At 39.7% G+C, this 20,170-nt stretch overlaps 1 protein-coding gene across 8 annotated transcripts in view; it reads left to right on the top strand.

The window, feature by feature from the left end:
* Positions 1 to 20,170, top strand: part of CA2H3orf20 (chromosome A2 C3orf20 homolog) — a 95,043-nt gene that overhangs the window by 17,603 nt on the left and 57,270 nt on the right. For 6 of the 8 annotated variants that reach the window (XM_049641048.1, XM_049641051.1, XM_049641050.1 and 3 more), the window contains exons 7-8: positions 6,159 to 6,300; positions 7,588 to 7,860. In XM_049641048.1, coding sequence (XP_049497005.1) covers positions 6,159 to 6,300; positions 7,588 to 7,860 — 415 coding nt within the window. The remainder of the gene's footprint in view (positions 1 to 6,158; positions 6,301 to 7,587; positions 7,861 to 20,170) is intronic. The other 2 variants (XM_049641054.1, XM_049641053.1) reach the window with 1 other exon arrangement.

The raw sequence follows: 20,170 nt of genomic DNA, 5'->3' as shown, positions 1-20,170 counted from the left end.
TCCTTGTTTGGAGTAGATCCAGCTTCCCCCTCTCGTTTCCCAAGCTCCTTTACCTCTGTTGATGTGCTTTCTGTCACTGTGGTTCAATAACCCACAGCATCATTTCCAGCATCCCAATTTATGTGCTCCTGGTTTTATTATATCCACTCCTGAGCTGGCCCTAAATCAACAGAATCCCTTTGAGAGAAGACAAAGTATCTTCAAGATAAACTGTGATTTCATGATTTTTCCTCCTAATGATCTTGCAGGTGATGCCTTCTGTTGGCCTCTTTGTCTGTCCGGCTGTTTTCCTCTGCTACCCCACCAAAATGTGATTTGTCATGATGTGCATCATTCTGACTAGATGTATGTTCGTGGTGTTGCATCTGTTATAGGTTCTTGATATGTTTAGAAATTAGTCTCATACATACATGCCAGAATGGATGATTAACTTTCTCTAATAGTTTGTAAGTGACCATGTAGACCTGTTTTGCCCAGGAATGTCCCAGTTTATGCTTATTGTTCTGACATAACATTTAATGATGCCCGCTTTCACTCTAAAAACTTTCCCAGTTTGTATATGTTGTACAGTTATTCTGGTTTTAGGCCACTTTGAATTTTGGACCTCTGCTCTCTGTTCATGCACATGTGCTATCACACCTTACCAACTGCCCCCTTTGCAGTTCTAGGACCAAGCAGACTTGGAGTAGATAGGCTTCAGGAGTTTACTCCCTGAGGGAACAATAGCTATTTTTTGAAAGTATCCCAACTTTACAGAAGGAGAACTGAGAGAAGTCTGTCAAAAAATGGTTCCTGGGGCGCCTGGGTGGCTCAGTCGGTTAAGCCTCCGACTTCAGCTCAGGTCACGATCTCATGGTCCGTGAGTTCGAGCCCCGCATCGGGCTCTGGGCTGATGGCTCAGAGCCTGGAGCCTGCTTCCTATTCTGGGTCTCCCTCTCTCTCTGACCCTCCCCCGTTCATGCTCTGTCTCTCTCTGTCTCAAAAATAAATAAACGTTAAAAAAAAAATTAAAAAAAAAAATGGTTCCTGGTTGGAGTGAAAAGATATCACCCTCAAGGATCCAAGGCAACTAGGGCCAAGCCAGACATGAATGGTCAGACTAGAAGATGTTTCAGGAGGTCAGCCAGCTGCTAGCTGGGACTCAGGGCCAAGTCTCTGGTCTTGGGTGGCAGGAGGAGTGGCAAAAGGGACCAGAAACCACTCATAGTGGCAGATACCAGAGATGGTATCCAAGTACCAGCCAGAAAGCCGAAGAGTTGGCTGACAGTGAGGAAGACTTCATTTTGAGGCACTCAGGACCCAGCTGGAGCCTGAGCAGTGGCCCTGGCTTGAAACTCATTTTCATTCTTGAAACCAGGATGAAGTTGAGCCTACATATATTAAGAGAGAGCATGTGGCTCCAGTTGGGTGGGCAGCAGAGGCTCAGAAACATGTGGACCTGAAATGATGCCTCTGGAATTTTAGTCATGGAGGACTATCTCCACAAGTTCATGTCACCAAATCCTTATACCAGCTGACACCTGCCACAGGGTTATAACTGTGAAAATAAGTGCAATAAGCACAAAACATTGCCACCCAGAGTTGAGCAGGCAGAAGAAAGAATAAGCAAATTTGAAGATAGAACAATTGAAATGATTAAATCTGAAGAACAGATTTTTAAAAAGTAAACAGAGCCTAAGGGACCTGTGGGACACCATCAAGGAGAATAACATACACATTGTGGAAGTCTCAGAAGGAGAAGAGGGAAAGGGATAGCAAGAATATTTGAGGAAATGAAAAGTCCCAAGTTTGATGAAAGACATGAGTATAAACACCAAAGAAGTTTGACAGACTCCAAGTAACGTGAACTCAAAGAGACCCACACCAAGACACATTATAATCAAACTTTCAGAAGACAATGACAGTGAATCTGGAAGGCAGCAAGAGAAAAGCAAATCATTATATACAAGGAATTCTCAATAAGATTATCAGCAGGTTTCTCATCAGAAACTTTGGGGGCCACAAGGCACCAGGGCTGTATATTCAGAGTGATAAAAGAAAAAAAACCTATCAACCAAAAATCCTATATTCAGCTAAACTGTCCTTCAAAAGTGAGGGAGATATTAAAACATTCCCAGATAAAAGAAAATACATGGGCAATTATAAAAGCTAGTATTATTGTAATTGGTTCATAACTGTACTTTTTGTTTTTTACATTATTCATTTATTTATCTTAATGTTTTAAGTGTTTTCCTTTTATTTTTGAGAGAGACAGAGACAGAGGGACAGAGCACAAGTAGGGGAGGAGCAGAGAGAGAGGGAGACACAGAATCTGAAGCAGGCTCCAGGCTCTGAGCTGTCAGCACAGAACTCGACGCGGGGCTCGAAGTCACAGATTGTGAGATCATGACCTAATCCAAAGTCGGATGCTAAACCAACTGAGCCCCCCAGATGCCTCTGTTTTTCAAAAGGATTTAAAAGACTTATACATTTAAAGAAAAAAATATTAGTTTTAAAGCTAGTATTACTGTAACTTTGGTTAACTACAAATCTTGTTTTCTACATAATTCAAAATACTAATACATTTTTAAAAAATCGTTAGTTTATGTTTTGGTGCATATACTAAATAAATATGTAATCTTGTTGGGGCACCTGGGTGTCTCAGTCAGTTAAGTGTCTGACCAGCTCAGGTCATGGTCTCGCGGTTCGAGCCCCACGTTGGGCTCTGTGCTGACAGCTCAGAGCCTGGAGCCTGCTTCAGATTCTGTGTCTCCCTTTCTGTCTCTTCCACTCCCCTGTTCACACTCAGTCTCTTTCTCTCTCTTAAAAATAAATACACATTTAAAAAATTATAAAGATATAATCTTGTAACAACTGAAAGAGGTGGGAATGAATCTGTTAAAGGAGAGTTTTTGTAAGTTAAGCTGATAAAAATTCAAATTAGAGTGTTAGAACTTTGGGATGTTAAATGTAATCCCCACTGTTTCCCTCATTGTAACCACAAAGAAAATAGCTATACAATACACAAAAAAGCAAATGACAAAGGAATTTAAATATCTTATCACACAATCAACACAAAACAGTATTGTAGGACCTGAGGGACCAAAGCCATAAGGCATCTAGTAAACAAAAAGTACAATGACAGAAATCCCTTGTCAGTAATTACTTTAAATATGAATGGATTAAACTCCCCAATCAAAAGACAGAGATTGGCAGAATGGATTAGAGCACATGATCCAATGATGTACTATCTATAAGAGATTCACTTGAGATCCAAGGACACAAACAGGTTGAAAGTAAAAGGATGGAGAAAAGATATTCTATGCAAATATTAACCAAAGAGAACGGGGGTAGCAATACTAGTATCAGACAAAATAGACTTTAAATCAAAAAAGATTATAAGAGGGGCACCTGGGTGGCTCAGTTGGTTGACCATCCGACTCTTGATTTTGGCTCAGGTCATGATCTCACAATTGTTGAGATCAAGCCTCATGTCGAGCTCTGTGCTAGGCATGGAGCCTGCTTGAGATTCTCTCTCTCCCTCTCCCCTTCCCCTGCTTGAGCATGCACGTTCTCTCTCTCTCTCTCTCTCTCTCTCTCTCTCTCTCTCTCAAAAGTTTATAAGAGAAAAAGGACACTGGTATTAATAAAAGTTTCAATACAAGAAGATATAATAATTATAAATGTTTATGCACCTAATGACAGACCATATAAATATCTGATGCAAAAAAATATATATAGCTGAAGCAAAAACTGACAGAATAAAGACAGTTCTACAATAGTGGTTGAAAATTTCAATACCCTACTCACCATAATGGAAAAACAACCAGGCAAAAGATAAGTAAGGAAAGAGAGGAAATAAACCAATTAGAGCACAAACAACAAAACAATACACATTCTTTTCAAGTGCACATGGGAGATTTTTCAGGATAGGCCATATGTTAGGCCACAGATTTTAAGTCTCAATCAATTAAAAAGGATATACAAAGTATCTTTTCGGACCACCATGGGATGAAGTTAGAAATCAATAACGAAGGAAAACTAGAAAAAAACCACAAAATTGTGGAAAGTAAATAACACATTCTTAAACAACCAACAGATTAAAGAAGAAATTGCAAGAGAAATTAGAAAACAGAGATGAATAAAAATTAGAATACAATATACCAAAACTTACAGGATGCAGCAGAAGTAGTACTAAGGGGGTAATTTACAGTTTTAAGTGCTTACATTAAAGACAAGATAAGAAAGACATCAAATAACCTAACTTCACAAGTTAAGGACCTAGAAAAAGAAGAAACTAAAACCAAAGCTAGACAAGGTAAAAAATACAGATTAGAACAGAGAAAATGAACAATCATATACCAACAAATTAGATAACTTGCATGGAATGGATAGATTCCTAGAAACACAAAACCTACCAAGACTCAGGAAGAAGTAGAAAAATGTTGATCTATAAATACTATGGAGATTAAATCAGTAATCAAAAACCTACCAACAAAGAAAAACCCTAGACCTGATGGCTTCAGTGGTGAATTCTACCAAACATTTAAAGAACTAATTACAATTATTCTTCATTCTCAAAGTTTAACAAAAAAATAAGAGGGAACACTTCTCAACTCCTTCTGTGAGGCCAGCATTACCCTGATACCAGAACCAGACTAGGACACTACAACAAAAGAAAACCACAGACAATGTCCTTTATGAACATTGATGCAAAAATCTTCCACAATATACTAGCAAACGGAATTCAATAGTACATTAGGGATTATACAGCATGACACCAAGAAGGATTTATTCCTGGAATGCAAACATGGTTCAATAACAAAACTCAATCGCAGAGTGAAGGGGAAAAAAACCACATGATCATCTCAGTGCAGAAAAAGCATTTGACAATTCAACACCCTTTCATGATTGAAAAACACTCAACAAACTAGGAATAGAAGTAAACTACCTTCACGTGGTAAAAGTCATATGTGAAAAACATAGAACAAGCATCATATTCAGTGATGAAAGATGGAAAGCTCTTCTTCTAAGATCAGGAACAAGGAAAAGGTACCCAAGTTCACCCCTTATATTCAACTTAGAACTGGAAGTTCTAGCCAAAGCAAGATTGAGAAGAAAAGGAATAAAAGACGTTCAAATTGGAAACATACACATTATACGGATATATATATATATGTGTGTGTGTATATATACGTATATATATATATATATACGTATATATACACATATACATATATATACACGGATATATATATATCCATGTTCCTAGCAACATTATTCTCAATAGCTAAAACATGGAAGCAACCCAAGTGTCCATCAATGGATGAGTGGATAAAATGTGGTCTATACATACACATCGGAATATTGCTCAGCCTTTAAAAGGGAGGAAATTCTGACACATGCTATAATGTGGAAGAAACTTGAGGACATTATGCTAAGTGAAATAAGCTAATCACAAAAAGATAAGTACTATATGACTCTACCTATATGAGGTATTTAGAATAGTCAGACTCAGACAGAAAGTAAGGTGATGGTTACTAGAGGCTGGGGGGAGTAGAGAATGGGGAGTTGTTACTATTTAATGGGTAAGAGCTTTAATTTACAAAACGGGAGTTATAGAGGTAGATGATAGTGATTGTTGCACAGCAGTGTGGATGTATTTAATATCACTGAACTGTACATGTAAAAATGGTTAGGACGGTAAATTTTTGTTACATGTATTTTACCACAATATGTAAAAAAAAAAAAAAAAAAAAAAATGCAGTCTCAGTCTGTCGATACACACTGCCCTCTGCAGAAGGCCCAAGATTAGCCAGCGTCGGAGAAGTGTTGCAGCCAATTGAGTTGGAACTGAGATTTTCTGTCTTTAATCAGAAGTGTCAAAAGGGAATCACTTCAGCATGCATGGCAGCCCCAGGCCCAGGCTGTCCTGGGGAAACATAGCTGGGTATGCCACTCTGCACATGCCTGTTCCTAACACATTCTTAGTTGACTCACAGAGCAGTGTCTCTGTGTTATAGTGACATGCCAGGGATTCCCATCCCCAGGAAGCATGAATGATGCCCCCCGTTATTTTGACTATCAGGAGAAGTGCTCCCTGCCACCTCACCCCCATGTGAACATGACGTCTTAAGAAACCATCCTCTAGAACCCCTCTCTAACTTCTTCCTCTCCAGCCACAGGCAGATCAAAAAACTTCGAAGACATAACCATGTCACCCCTCCAACGAGGACTCAGAAACTCTGCTTCTGACAGTATGGAGTTCAGCGACCCCTGCCCTGAGGCCCGAGAGAAGCTGCAGGAGATGTGTCGCCTTATGTGAGCGCCTGGGTGGTTGGGGACAGACGCGAACATTGGGTATGGCTGCCAGCTACCTGTGTGTGCATGACGGGGAATTCACGGAAGTGTCTGAACAGGGCCAGGAAGTGCCAGCTGCCCAGTGCCCCCAACGACAGTGACCAGTGATGGGGTGATGGCCATCCCTCATATGCATTCATGTCCCTACGCTCTCACCACTCACAGTCCTTTTCAGCCCTCACTATAACCTGATGAGGAAGAAGGGGTATGCCCATTTTGCGGATGAGGAAACCAGTAGCCAGAGCAAGCCAATAAGCTATTGCCGGAGGTCCCACAATTTGGTGGACCTGACACCAGGTCATTGATCTTAGCCTCCTCACCTTTTGCAGGGCTCCTTACACTTTTTAGGCTTTGTGACTTGAATGTTTATTTCTTTTCTTTTTTTTTTTTAACATTTTTAATTTATTTTTGGGACAGAGAGAGACAGAGCATGAACGGGGGAGGGGCAGAGAGAGAGGGAGACACAGAATCGGAAACAGGCTCCAGGCTCCGAGCCATCAGCCCAGAGCCTGACGCGGGGCTCGAACTCACGGACCGCGAGATCGTGACCTGGCTGAAGTCGGACGCTTAACCGACTGCGCCACCCAGGCGCCCCTTGAATGTTTATTTCTTAACACAATTTGTCAGATGTTTTCCTACAACAGCAGCAGCAGCAGCAGCAGCAAAAATCCTCTCAGAGCAAACAAAAAACATTGACCTGGGTGATTAATGATATCTATGATTTGGGGTCTCACAAGTCCTAGTAAGTTAGTCTACATTTCTCTAAAGGCTCAGACCATGGGCCATAAAGGATTTAAAACCTAGCCCCATCTAAGGCATATGTCTTGGGCTCCCATGGGCCATCATTGCAGCTAAAGAACATGGGAGAAGGGAAGCTACCCAGTTTGCCCTTTACTGTAACATTCTGGATGGAAGCTCTTTCTTTGTAACCTCAGGAGTGGGGAGTGAGCAGAGTCCCCAGACCCTGCTCTCCAGACTCCCCTTCTGTACTCAGTCCCACTCCATGGGTCCTCATCCCATTGCTTACAGTGGAAATCAGGCAAGGAATGGTTTCAGAGGGGTACCAAGGCCTTCCCAGTTCTTCCTAAGTACTGCCTTTAGGATGAGGGGGAGTGGGGTGGGCACAGGTACTTTGGGGACAGAGAAATGGGACAAGAGTCTTGGGAGCTGGGCAGGGGCTATAGAGACAGTGTTCCTGGTGAGTAAGAGCCAAGTGGCTAGAAGATATGTTGGTCTCCTTCCCTGCAGAGAAGCTGAAAGGGCCTCGTGGAAAGGGAGGAATTTCTCCTACCCCATGATCTTTCGCAACTACAGGGCAAAGATGCCCTCTCATCTAATGTCAGCCCCGAAAGGGGACGCTCAGACCCCTCACCCTCCAGGTGCTCAGACTTCCACTCCCACCCCTCACCAGCCTCCTGCCCACCAACAGCCTCACTTCAGCCAACATTCTCAGGAGTCTAAGACATCCAAGAAGGTCATCAAGTTGCATTACACCTTCTGTGATGGATCCTCCTTCGTGTAGTATCCTTTTATTTGCTGCTGCCCCTTCTCCCCAACAACTCAGCCCCAGAAAATTTCTGGGTTTGAACAGGCCTGATTATTTACTTTGGCTTTTCACCTGACCAGAGAAGCCTGGTCACAGGTTCTTCAGGACATTAAGCATTTGTCCAGGTCAGAGAAGGCTCTCTTTGGAGGATGTCTGGGTGGGAAACAGTGCATCAAGAAGTCACCTTGGAGGGGCGCCTGGGTGGCTCCGTGAGTTGAGCATCTGGCTCTTGATTTTGGCTCAGGTCATGATCTCATGTTTGTGAGATTGAGCCTCGTGTTGGGCTCTGCACTAACAGAGTGGAGCCTGCTTGGGATTCTCTATCTGCCTCTCTCTTTGTCTCTCAAAAATAAATGAATAAACTTAAAAAAGAAGAAGAAGAAGTCACCTTGCAGCCCCGGTCCTGTCATTCACTCCCCAGTAGGCAGTGGGGCTGGACCAGATGCCCAACTCATTTGGCAGCAAGGCTGTGAAGCCAGAGAGGGCAAAGCACTTATTCCAGGTTCTGCACTCTGAGTTGGATGATACGTCAAAGAGAGGAGACACTAAGCCAGACATTCTTGTCCCTTCTTTGTAGGAACAGATGGTGTGACTCAATTTAATGTCACAAAAGGAATTTGGTGGCAAAGCCAGGCCTGGGTTCAGGGCCGCTTCACCTCCATTTAGGGCCCTCTTTCTGGCACCATTTTTATGCCTTCTAGGATTGTTTCCTCCAGCAGAGAGTAGGAGATGGGGGATGGAAGGGAGCCTCATTTAATAATAAAACCTCTAGGTACTTAGTGGCCCATACCTTTGGAGGAGAGGGAGCTCTCTGAACTCTCAGGCTGCCCAGCAGCAGTCCCCTCTCACTTCATTTGGCCTCCTCTCCGACTGAACTGGGAATTCAGAATTTAAGCACCCTGTCAAAGGAGTCCTATTGTTTCTCTGACTGTAAATGAATCCATTCATCACACTCTGCTCAGCCTTGCTTCCAGTGAGCCTTGTCATACCGTACATGGCAAACTCCTTCCAGGGTAGCTGCTGCTTGCTGTGGGTCAAGGGCTCTCCTTTCCCCCTTTCCTATTCTTCCACTGCCTTGAGTAGGATCGTCTTCCTGAGCCCCTGGAAAAGCTATGTCTGTGAATTCTGTTGCTATCAGCAGGACCAGAGTAGGTGGGCTAGAGCACAGTCTGTTCTCTTCCCTGTTCCAGAATCCTGAGGTCCCCCTGGGTGAGACCACCCCAAACCTGCAGGCCTTGCTGCTGGCATGCTTGACTCATATGCCAGAAATAACCACATCCTGGCCATCAATGCATTTCCTCTTTGGGAGTCCCAAGAGGCTGGGTTCTAGGGCCAGTTCTTCTTGGTGACCCTGCACAGGTCACTTCATCTCTCTGGGCCTCACTTCCCTTCATTTGAAGCTGAGGAAGTTGGACCCAGTGATCTTGATAGAGAAATTCTGTGTTACTGCGTTCAAATGGCCAAAGCACCCATGCAGCTGTTGATCCCTTGGAAGTAGAGAAAATGTTTGGAAGACGTTTTCTGGGCTCAGCGATTAATTCTGGTCCCATGGAGATTGCTGGACAAAGCTCTCAGGTAGAAATGGTTCATCTGCCCTTGGGATGCCAAAAAGCTCCCAGCCCTGATTGGTTTGCTCTTTGTCAACACCAGACCCCAGAAACCATCCCAGTATTCTTTTCATTTGGGTTTCATTCATTCCATTGTCAGCACCTCCTGGATGTCTTGGCTCAGCTGCCCGTTCTCCCCTCAAACTTCCCTCAAAACCTTTTTTCATATGCACAGACTCATCACATTAGAAACAAACCCTAATCACAGTGCACAGTGCTGTGCTCAGCGCTGTGCCCTTAAGGGTTGGTGGAGCGCTCAGAACCACTCTGTGTTTTTTTTTAAATATAGTAAAATATACATAACATAAAATTTATCGTTTTAACCATTTTAAAGTGTATCACTCAACGGCATTAAGTACATTCACAATGCTATGCAGTCATCACCACTATCTAGTTTCAGGGTGTTTTCATCACCCTGAAAGCAAATCCCATGTGTCTGTTAAGCAGTCACTCCCCATTTCCCCTCCCCTGTAGCTCCTGGGGACCACTAATCTGCTTTTTGCCTCTATGCATTCGCCTGTTTCAGATATTTCATGTAAATAGGATCATGCAATATGTGGCCTTTTGTATCTGGCTTCTTTCACTCACATTAATGTTTTCAAGGTTCATCCACATTTTAATATACATCACTGCCTCTTTTTTAATTGACATTTAAATAGCATAAAATAAAATATTTTAATATATACAATTTAGTGGCATTTAGTGCATTTACAGCATTGTGCTACCATCACCGCTATCAAGTTCCACAACCATTTCATCACCCCAAAAGAAAACCCTATACCCATTAAGCAGTTTTCTGTTACTTTCTGTTTTCCCCTACCCTAGCCCTGGCAACCACCAATCTGTTTTCTATTTCTTTTGATTTGCCTATTCTGGGCACCTCATGTAAATGGAATCCTACAACATGTGACCTTTTGTGTCTGGCCTCCTTCACTTAGCATAATGTTTTCAAGGTTCACACATATTGCAGCATGTCTCAGAATTTCTGTTATATATATATTATAATGTGTGTGTGTGTATAAAATTTTGTTATATGGATATTCCACTTTTTTCTAATTCATTCATTTGTTTATGGACATTAGACTTTCCCCACCATTTGGCTATGAACATTCTTATAGAAGTTTTTGCACACCTGTTTTCAATTCTTTCGGGTCTATACCTAGGAGAATTCCTGGATTATATGGTAATTCTATGTTTAACTTACTTAGGAACCTCCAAAAAGTTTTCCACAGTGACTGTGCTATTTTATATCCCCACCCACATGTATGAGGGTTCCAGGTTCTCTACATTCTTGACTACACTTGATACATTTCAATTTTTAAGTTCCAGCCATTCTAGTAGATGTAAAGTCATATCTCATTGTGGTTTTGAATAGAATTTTTCTAATAACTAACAATTTCAAGTATATTCATATACCTTCTTTGTGTATCTTCTTGTAAAAATATGTATTCAAGTCTTTTGCACATTTTTTGATTGTCCTTTACTTGCTGAGTTGTAAGAGTTCCTTTATATATTGTAGATACTAGATCCTTATCAGACATATGATTTGCAAATTTTTTTTCCTATACTGTGGGAAAATTTTTCACTCTTGCTCACCCTCTTTGGTATGTGGAAGTTTTTAATTTTTATGAAGTCCAGTTTTTCTTTTTTTTATTCCTTATGCTTTGGGTTTCATATTTAAGAAACCATTCTCATGCCTGTGTTGTCTTCTAAGAGTTTCATACTTATAGCTCTTACATTTAGGTCTTTGATCCATTTTGAGTTGATTTTTGCATATGGTGCATATGGTGATATAAGGCTCCAATTCCATTCTTTCACATGTGATTCCCAGTTGTTCCACCTCTATTTCTTGAGTAAACTATTCTTTCACCATTGAATGTTCTTGGCACCCTTGCTGAAGATCGTTAACCGTAGATGTATGAGTTTATTTTTGTAGTCTTTTTTTTAACGTTTTTTATTTATTTTTGAGACAGAGAGAGACAGAGCATGAACGGGGGAGGGGCAGAGAGAGAGTGAGACACAGAATCGGAAGCAGGCTCCAGGCTCTGAGCCATCAGCCCAGAGCCCGACGTGGGGCTCGAACCCACGGACCGCGAGATCGTGACCTGAGCTGAAGTCGGACGCTTAACCGACTGAGCCACCCAGGCGCCCCATTTGTAGTCTTAATTCTATTCCATTGATCTGTATGTCTTATTGTGCTCGTGCCACAGTGTTTTGATTATTGTAGCTTTATAGTAATGTGTTGAAATCAGGAAGTTTGAGTCCTTCAACTTTGTTCTTTTTTCAATATTTTTTTGGTTATGTGGGGTCCAGTGCAAGTCCATATGAATTTTAAAATAAGTTTTCCATTTTTTGCAAAAAAGATTGATGAAATTTTGATATGGATTGAATTGAATCTGTAGTTTACTGTGGGGCATATTGCCATGAATAAGATGAAGTCTTCCAATTCATAAATACTAGCCACAAATGATATGAAATGCTGTATGAACAACTATAACAATAAAAAGGAAATGAACAAAAGGAAATGATGCCATTTACAATAGTGTCAAAAAGAGTATTTTGATAAGGATTGTACTGAATATGTGTATTTCTTTGGGTAGTATTGATATTTTAACAATATTTGTTCTTCCAATCCATGTGCATGGAATGTTTTTCCATTTCTTTGTGTCTTCTTTAGTTTCTTTCATAAGCTTTCTATAGTTTTCACTATACAAATCTTTTACCTCTTTGATTAGGTTTATTCCTAGGTATTTTATGGTTTTTGGTGCAGTTGTAGGTGGGATTGACTCCTTGATTACTCTTTCTGCTGCTCCATTATTGGTGTATAGAAATCAACCAACTTCTGTACATTTATTTTATATCCTGTGACTTTGCTGAATTCATGTATCAGTTCTAGCAGTTTTTTGTGGAGTCTTTTGGGTTTTCCATTTAGAGTATCTTGTCACTGCAAAGAGTAAAGGTTTGACTTCTTCTTTGCCAATTTATATGCCTTTTATTTCTTTTTGTTGTCTAATTGCCGAGGCTAGGACTTCCAGTACCCTGTTGAACAACAGGGGTGAGAGTGGACCTCCCTGTCATGTTCCTGACCTTAGGGAGGAAGCTCTGTTTTTCCCCATTGAGAATGATATTAGCTGTGGGTCTGTCATATGTGGCCTTTATGATGTTGAGATTTGTTCCCTCTATCCCCACATTCTTGAGGGTTTTTATCAAGAAAGGATGCTATATTTTGTCACATGCTTTTTCTGCATCTATTGAGAGGATCATGTGGTACTTATCCTTTCTTTTATTAATGTGGTGTGTCACATTGACTGCTTTGTGAATATTGAACCAGCCTTGCAGCCTGGGAAAATACCACTTGATGATGGCGAATAATTCTTTTAATGTACTGTGAATTCAATTTGTTAGTATCTTGTTGAGGATCTTAATATCCAATTTCATCAGGGATATTGGCTTGTAATTCTACTTTTTAGTGGGGTCTTTGTCTGGTTTTAGAATCAAGGTAACTCTGTCTTCAGAGAATGAGTCTGGAAGCTTCCTTCCATTTCTATTTTTTAGAACACTTTTAGGAGAATAGGCATCAATCCTTCTTCACCTGTCTGGTATAATTCCCCTGGGAAGCTATCTGGCCCAGGACTCTTGTTTGTTGGAAGGTTTTGGATAACTGATTCAATTTCTTTCCTGATTATGGGCCTCTTCAAATGTTCTGTTCCTTCCTGTTTCAGTTTTGGTAGTGTATGAGTTTCTAGGAATTTGTCCATTTCTTCCAAATTGTCCAGTTTGTTGGCATATAATTTTTCATAGTATTCCCTTATAATTTTTTGTATTTCTGTGGTGTTGGTTGTGATCTCTCCTCTTTAATTCGTGATTTTTTTCTATTTAAGTTCTCTCTCTTTTTTTGATAAGTCTGGCTAGATTTCCTTCAAAAAAAAAACAGCCTTTAATTTCATTGATCTGTTCTGGGGTTTTGGTTTCTACATCTTGTTTCTGCTCTAATCTGTATTGCTTCCTTTCTTCTGCCAGCTTTAGACTTTATTTGCTGCTCCTTTTCTAGCTCCTTTAGGTGTAAGGTTAGGATGTGTGTATTTGGGACCTTTCTTGCTTCTTGTGATAGGCCTGAATTGCAATGTATTTTCCTCTTAGGACTGCCTTTGCTGCATCCCAAAGGGTTTGGACTGTCATATTTTCATTTTCATTTGCTTGCATGTACTTTTAAAAAGTGCTTCTTTGGGGCGCCTGGGTGGCTCAGTCGGTTAAGCGTCCGACTTCGGCTCAGGTCACGATCTCGCGGTATGTGAGTTCCAGCCCTGCGTCGGGGCTCTGTGCTGACTGCTCAGAGCCTGGAGCCTGTTTCAGATTCTGTGTCTCCCTCTCTCTCTGCCCCTCCCCCGTTCATGCTCTGTCTCTCTCTGTCTCAAAAATAAATAAACGTTAAAAAAAATTTTTTTTAAAGTGCTTCTTTAATTTCCTGGTTAACCCATTCATTTCTTTTTTGTTTTTAAGATTTTTTTTTTTAGCATTTATTCATTTTTTGAGAGGCAGAGAGAGACAGTATGAGTGGGGAAAGGACAGAGAGAGAGGAAGACACAGAATCCGAAGCAGGCTCCAGGCTCTGAGCTGTCAGCACAGAGCCTGACGTGGGGCTCGAACTCATGAACGGTGAGATCATGACCTGAGCCGAAGTTGGACGCATAACTAACTGAGCCACCCAGGTGCCCCCCATTCATTTCTTTAGTAGGATTTTATTTAACCTCAATGTTTGAGGGCTTTCCAAATTTTTTCTTGTGGTTGATTTCAAGTGTCACAGAGTTGTGATATGAAAATATGCATGGTGTGATCCTGATCTTTTTGTACTTGTTGAGGGCTGATTTGTGACTCAGTATGTAATCTTTTCTGGAGAATGTTCCATGTGCAGTCGAGAAGAATGTGCATTCTGTTGCTTTAGGATGAAATGTTCGGAATATATCTTTTAAGTTCATCTTGTCCAGTGTGTCATTCATAGCCATTGTTTCCCTGCTGATTTTCTGCTTAGATGATCTGTCCATTGTGGTAAGTGGGGTATGTGTCATTCATAGCCATTGTTTCCCTGCTGATTTTCTGCTTAGATGATCTGTCCATTGTGGTAAGTGGGGTATTAAAGTCTCCTACTATTATGGCATTATTATCAATGAGTTTATGTTTGTGATTAATTGATTTATATGTTTGAGTCTTGCAAGTTGGGGGCCTAAATATTTACAATTGTTATATTTTCTTGATGGATAGACCCCTTAATTATGATATAATGCGCTTATTCATCTCTTGTTACAGTCTTTGTTTTAAAATCTAGTTTGTTGAAGTATGGCTACTCCAGCTTTCTTTTGATGTCCATTAGCATGATAGATGGTTCTCCATCCCCTCACTTTCAATCTGCAGCTGTCCTTAGATCTAAAATGAGTCTCTTGTAGGCAGCATATAGATGAATCTTGTTTTTTATCCGTTTTGATGCCCTATGTCATTTTATTGGAGCATTTAGTCTATTTACATTCAGAGTAATTGTTGAGAGATATGAATTTAGTGCCATTGTGTTACCTATAGAGTTGCTGTTTCTGGCGATGTCCTCTGGCCCTTGGTAGTCTTTGTTGCTTTGGTCTTCTTTTTTTCTCCGTTCAGAGTGTTCCCCCTTAAAATTTCTTGCAGGAGTGGTTTAGTGGTCACAAACTCCGTTAGTTTTTGTTTGTTTGGGAAACTCAAGCCAGCAGTCTTCACAGAGCTAGAATAAACAATTCTAAAATTTGTATGGAACCAGAAAAGACCCTTTATAGCCAAAGTATTGTTGAAAAAGCAAACTAAAGCTGAAGGCATATAACTCCAGGCATCAAGCTATATTACAAAGCTGTAATCATCAAGACAGTATGGTTCTGGGTTCTCTAACCCAGAAATGGACCTACAAATATATGGCCAACTAATATTTGACAAAATATGAAAGAATATCCAATGGAAAAAAGACAGTGTCTTCAGCAAATGGTGCTGGAAAAACTGGACAGCGACATGCAGAAGAATGAACCTGGACCACTTTCTTACACCATACACAAAAATAAATTCAACATATATGAAAGACCTAAATGTGAGATAGGAAACCATCAAAATACTAGAGGAGAAAACAGGCAGCAACCTCTTTGACCTTAGCCATAGCAACTTTTTACTAGACATATTTCCAGAGGCAAGGGAATTAAAAGCAAAAATGAACTATTGGGACCTCATCAAGATAAAAAGCTTCTGCACAGCAAAGGAAACAATTAACAAAATTAAAAGTCAATGGAAATAATGGGAGAAGATATTTGCAAATGACATATCAGATAAAGGGTTAGTATCCAAAATCTATAAACAACTTATCAAGCTCAAAAAGCCAAAAAGTCCAGTGAAGAAATGGGCAGAAGATATGAATAGACACTTTTCCAAAGAAGACATCCAGATGGCTAACAGACACATGAAAAGATACTCAATGTCACTCATCATCAGGGAAATACAAATCAAAACCACAGTGAGATACCACCTCACATCTGTCAGAATGGCTAAAATTAACAACTCAGGCAACAACAGATATTGGCAAAGATACAGAGAAAAAGGAACCCTTTTGCACTGCTGGTGGGAATGCAAATTGGTACAGCCACTCTGGAAAACCTAGTGGAGTTTCCTCAAAAAATTAAAAATAGAACTACCCTACAACCTAGCAATTGCACTACTAGGAATTTATCCAAAGGATGTAAAAATGCTGATTTGAGGGGGTACATGCATCCCACTGTTTATAGCAGCACTGCCAACAATAGCCAAATTATGGAAAGAACCCAAATGTCCTTTGGCTGATGAATGGATAAGGAAGATGTGGCATGTATGTGTGTGTATGTATGTACGTATGTGTATGTATATATACACACATGTATGTATATACACATGCATGTATATACACACGTATGTATATATACATGTGTGTATATACACATGTGTGTATATATACATGTGTATATACACATGTATGTATATACACATGTATGTATATATACATGCACATACATACATACACAATGTATTATTAGTGATCAAAAAGAATGTTGCCATTTGCAACAAGGTGGGTAGAACTAGAGTGTATTATGCTAAGCTAAATAAGTCAGAGACAAATGTATTTCACTCATGGAATTTAAGAAACAAAACAGATGAAAATAGGGAAGGGAAGGCAAACTGTAAGAGACTCTTAAATACATTGAACAAACTGAGGGCTGCTGGAGGGGATATGGGTGGGGGTATGGGCTAAATGGGTGACAGGCATTAAGGAGAACACTTTTTGGAATGAGCACGGGGTGTTATCTGTAAGTGATGAATAATTGGGGTCTACTTCTGAAACCAATACTACACTGTATATTAATTAACTTTAAATAAATTAAATTTTAAAAAGAAGATATTTTGGAATAAATTTAACCAAGGAAGTGTCAGACTTGTACACTAAAAACTACAAAATACTGTTAAGATAAATTAAAGAAGAATGAGATAAATGGAAAGACAACCCATGTTCATGAGGGGCAACTGCTTTCTGGGTGTTGATCTTTTATCCTGCAATTTCCCTTTGCATGTTTCTAGGAATTTTTTTTCCAAGTAGGCTATCTAACCTGTAGATGTAAAATGGTTCATATACTTCTCTTATATGTCTCCACTTTCATTTCTGATTTTAGGAATTTGAATTTTCCTTTTTTTTTTTTTTTTGGCAGTCTAGTTACAGTTTTCTCAATTTTGTCGATCTTTTCAAAGAACCAACTTTTGGTTTTGTTGGTTCTTTCTGTTGCTTTTCTATTCTCTTTTTTGTTTCTGTTTCTGCTAATCTTTATTATTTCCTCCCTTCTGCTAGCTTTAACTTTAATTTGCTCTTCTTTTTCTAGTACCTAAAGTGGTAATTATGGTTATTGATTTGAGATCTTTCTTCTCTCCCTTTTTTAAAAAGCTTATTTATTTATTTGAGAGATAGAGAGTGAGCAGGGGAGGGGCAAAGAGAGAGGGAGAGAGTGTGAATCCCAAGCAGGTTTCACACTGTCAGCGTGGAGCTGGATATGGGTCTCGAACTCACAAACCATGAGATCATGATGTGAGCTGAAATCAAGAGTGGACGCTTAACTGAGCCACCCAGGCGCCTCTCTTCTTTCAATATGGGTGTTTACAGCTATAAATTTCTCCCTGACCGCTGTTCTCACTTTATCCCATAAGTTTTTCATTGTTGTTGGTATATTATTCCTTAACTGGTGACACCTGGGTGGTTCACCTGGTTGAGCATCCAATTCTTGATTTTGACTCAGGTTGTGATCCCAGAGTCATGGGATTGAGCCCTGCATCAGGCTCTACACTGTGGAGCCTGCTTGGGTTTTTCTCTCTCCCTTTGTCCCTCTCACCCACTCATGGACTCTCTCTAAAATAAAAAAATAAATAAATTGTTAATGAGAAATTATTTCAACACCTGAAGACCAAACTACAACAGAATATTCCATAGGTTCAAGATTTTAAGACATTCTGGAAAGAGTTTTCCGTAAAGTATATCCTTTCTGTGGCATGGCATCATCATTCTTTTAAAAAGTTACTGGAAAGGCATCATTTTCACCATCACCTACATAAGCCATTCATGTATAATTCACTCCCTCTTGTAACCGTTTATCTACAGAAACTACATTTTGCAAATATTTTTTTTTTTGGAACCTATTGCAGGAATGAGCATGATAATTTTTCACAGAGAGATGACGATTGCTATCAAAAGATGTTGGATTTATAAACATATTGTCTAACACATCATGAAAACTGGTAGCTTCTAAAACCCCATCCATGAAGACTGAATTTGAATCTGAAATAAGATACAACCAAATTTATCCTTTTTATAAGGTAAAGTTCACCAAGACATTGATGTCACTGCTCTTTTCATCTTTTCTTATACCTTCATCTCCCAAATACTTAAAGACTCTGCCCATAAATTCTGTCCAAAATCCTTTTTCATAAGAATCTTGTAGTTCCATAGGAAGCTTTTTCTCTGGAGCACACTGTACAATCCATGCATCGCTATTGTCATCTGTGATTATATTGTCAAAGTCAAAAACGAGAAAAGTTTCATGGTTCCAAAAGCAAATTTGGGTCACCAGTATTACTGTGTTCCTGTGTGGATGATTCTTTGAGCACTACGAATTAAACTGACTTAGTATTTCTAAGACAATTAATTTTATTTCAGAATAGAGCTTACATTAAGCAGTCATGACAATCTTCAGTTTTAAACAACAGCCAGATTCTGACCAACATTACTCCTATTCTATATGCAGGGAAGAATGTCTTGTTTTGGAGCAAAGAAACAGAGACTTCATAACTCCAGCATTATTACAGTGGAACATCTGACAGAAAACCTATCAGGTCGCCTTGAATGTAGGAGTAGGCACCTAGTTGGGGGTCATTCCCTGTGAGGTGCATGTTGGAGAACAGGAGCAGCAGGCTCGGCTGGGTCCCCAGGGCTCCTCACTGACCTGGGCCAGGTGTTGGCAGCATTCCTGGCCTCTGTGCCATTCCCATGGACTCTGTCCTCCAACCTCATTCCCGTGTCTTATCCTGTAAGTTTTGATGTGTTGTATTTTTGTTTTCACACATCTAATTTTCCTTGTGATTTCTTCTCTATCCATTGGTTGTTTAAAATGTGTATTGTTTAATTTGCACCTGAGAAATTTCCAAATATCCTTCTGCCATTGATTTCTAGTTTCATTCTGTTGTCCGAGAAGATACTTTCTAAGGTTCCAATCTTTTAAAATTTATTGAGACTTGTTTTGTGTCCTAACATATTGTCTCTATCAGAGAATGGTCCTATGCACTTGAGAAGAATGTGCATTCTGCTGCTGTTGGGTGGAGTGTTCTGTTAGGTCTAGTTAGTTTATAGTGTTGTTCAAATTCTGTTTTCTTTATTGACCTTCTGTGTAAGGCAGTGAGGTAGTGAAGTCTCCAACTTTTAACTTTTTAAGTCTCCAACTTAAAACTTTTTCTATTTTTAATCCTGTAAATTTTTGCTTTATATATTTTGGGGCTCTGTTGTTAGGTGTATTTATGTCTATAATTGTATCTTCTCTAGGTATTGACCCTTTTCTCAATACATAATGTCCTTCTTTGTCTCTTATAGAAATTTTTAAAGTCTGTTTTCTCTGATACCAGAGCCACCTCTTCTCTATTTTGGTTACTATTTGCATGGAATATCTTTTTTCCCATCATTTGACTTTCAACATAGTTGTATCTTTGGATTTCAAATAAACCTCTTATAGACAACATATAGTTGGATTTTTTTTTAATTCATTCGACAATCCCTGCTCTTTGGTTGCAGAATTTAGTCCATTTGTATTTAATGTAATTGCTGATATGAAAGGACTTAATTCCACCATTTTACTATTCGTTTTATATATGTCATTTTTTTGCTCCTCAGCTCCTCTATTATTACCTTCTTTTGTGTTTAACTGATTTTTTTTTGTAGCATTCCATTTTTATTCTTTTCTCATTTTCTTTGCCCCATATTTTTTAGTTATTTTTTTAGTGGTTACTCTTGTATAATGGACTTTAATAGTGTCTCCTAAAAATGTATGTTCACTAGAACCTCAGAATGTGATCATATTTGGAAATAGGGTCTTTGAAGATAAATTAAGATGAAGTC

This window comes from Panthera uncia, chromosome A2 (genome assembly GCF_023721935.1).
Source record: "Panthera uncia isolate 11264 chromosome A2, Puncia_PCG_1.0, whole genome shotgun sequence".
In the NCBI taxonomy this organism is placed as follows: Eukaryota; Metazoa; Chordata; class Mammalia; order Carnivora; family Felidae; genus Panthera; species Panthera uncia.
Note: the sequence above shows the minus strand (reverse complement) of the source record. Positions and strands in the feature narration are given on the sequence as shown.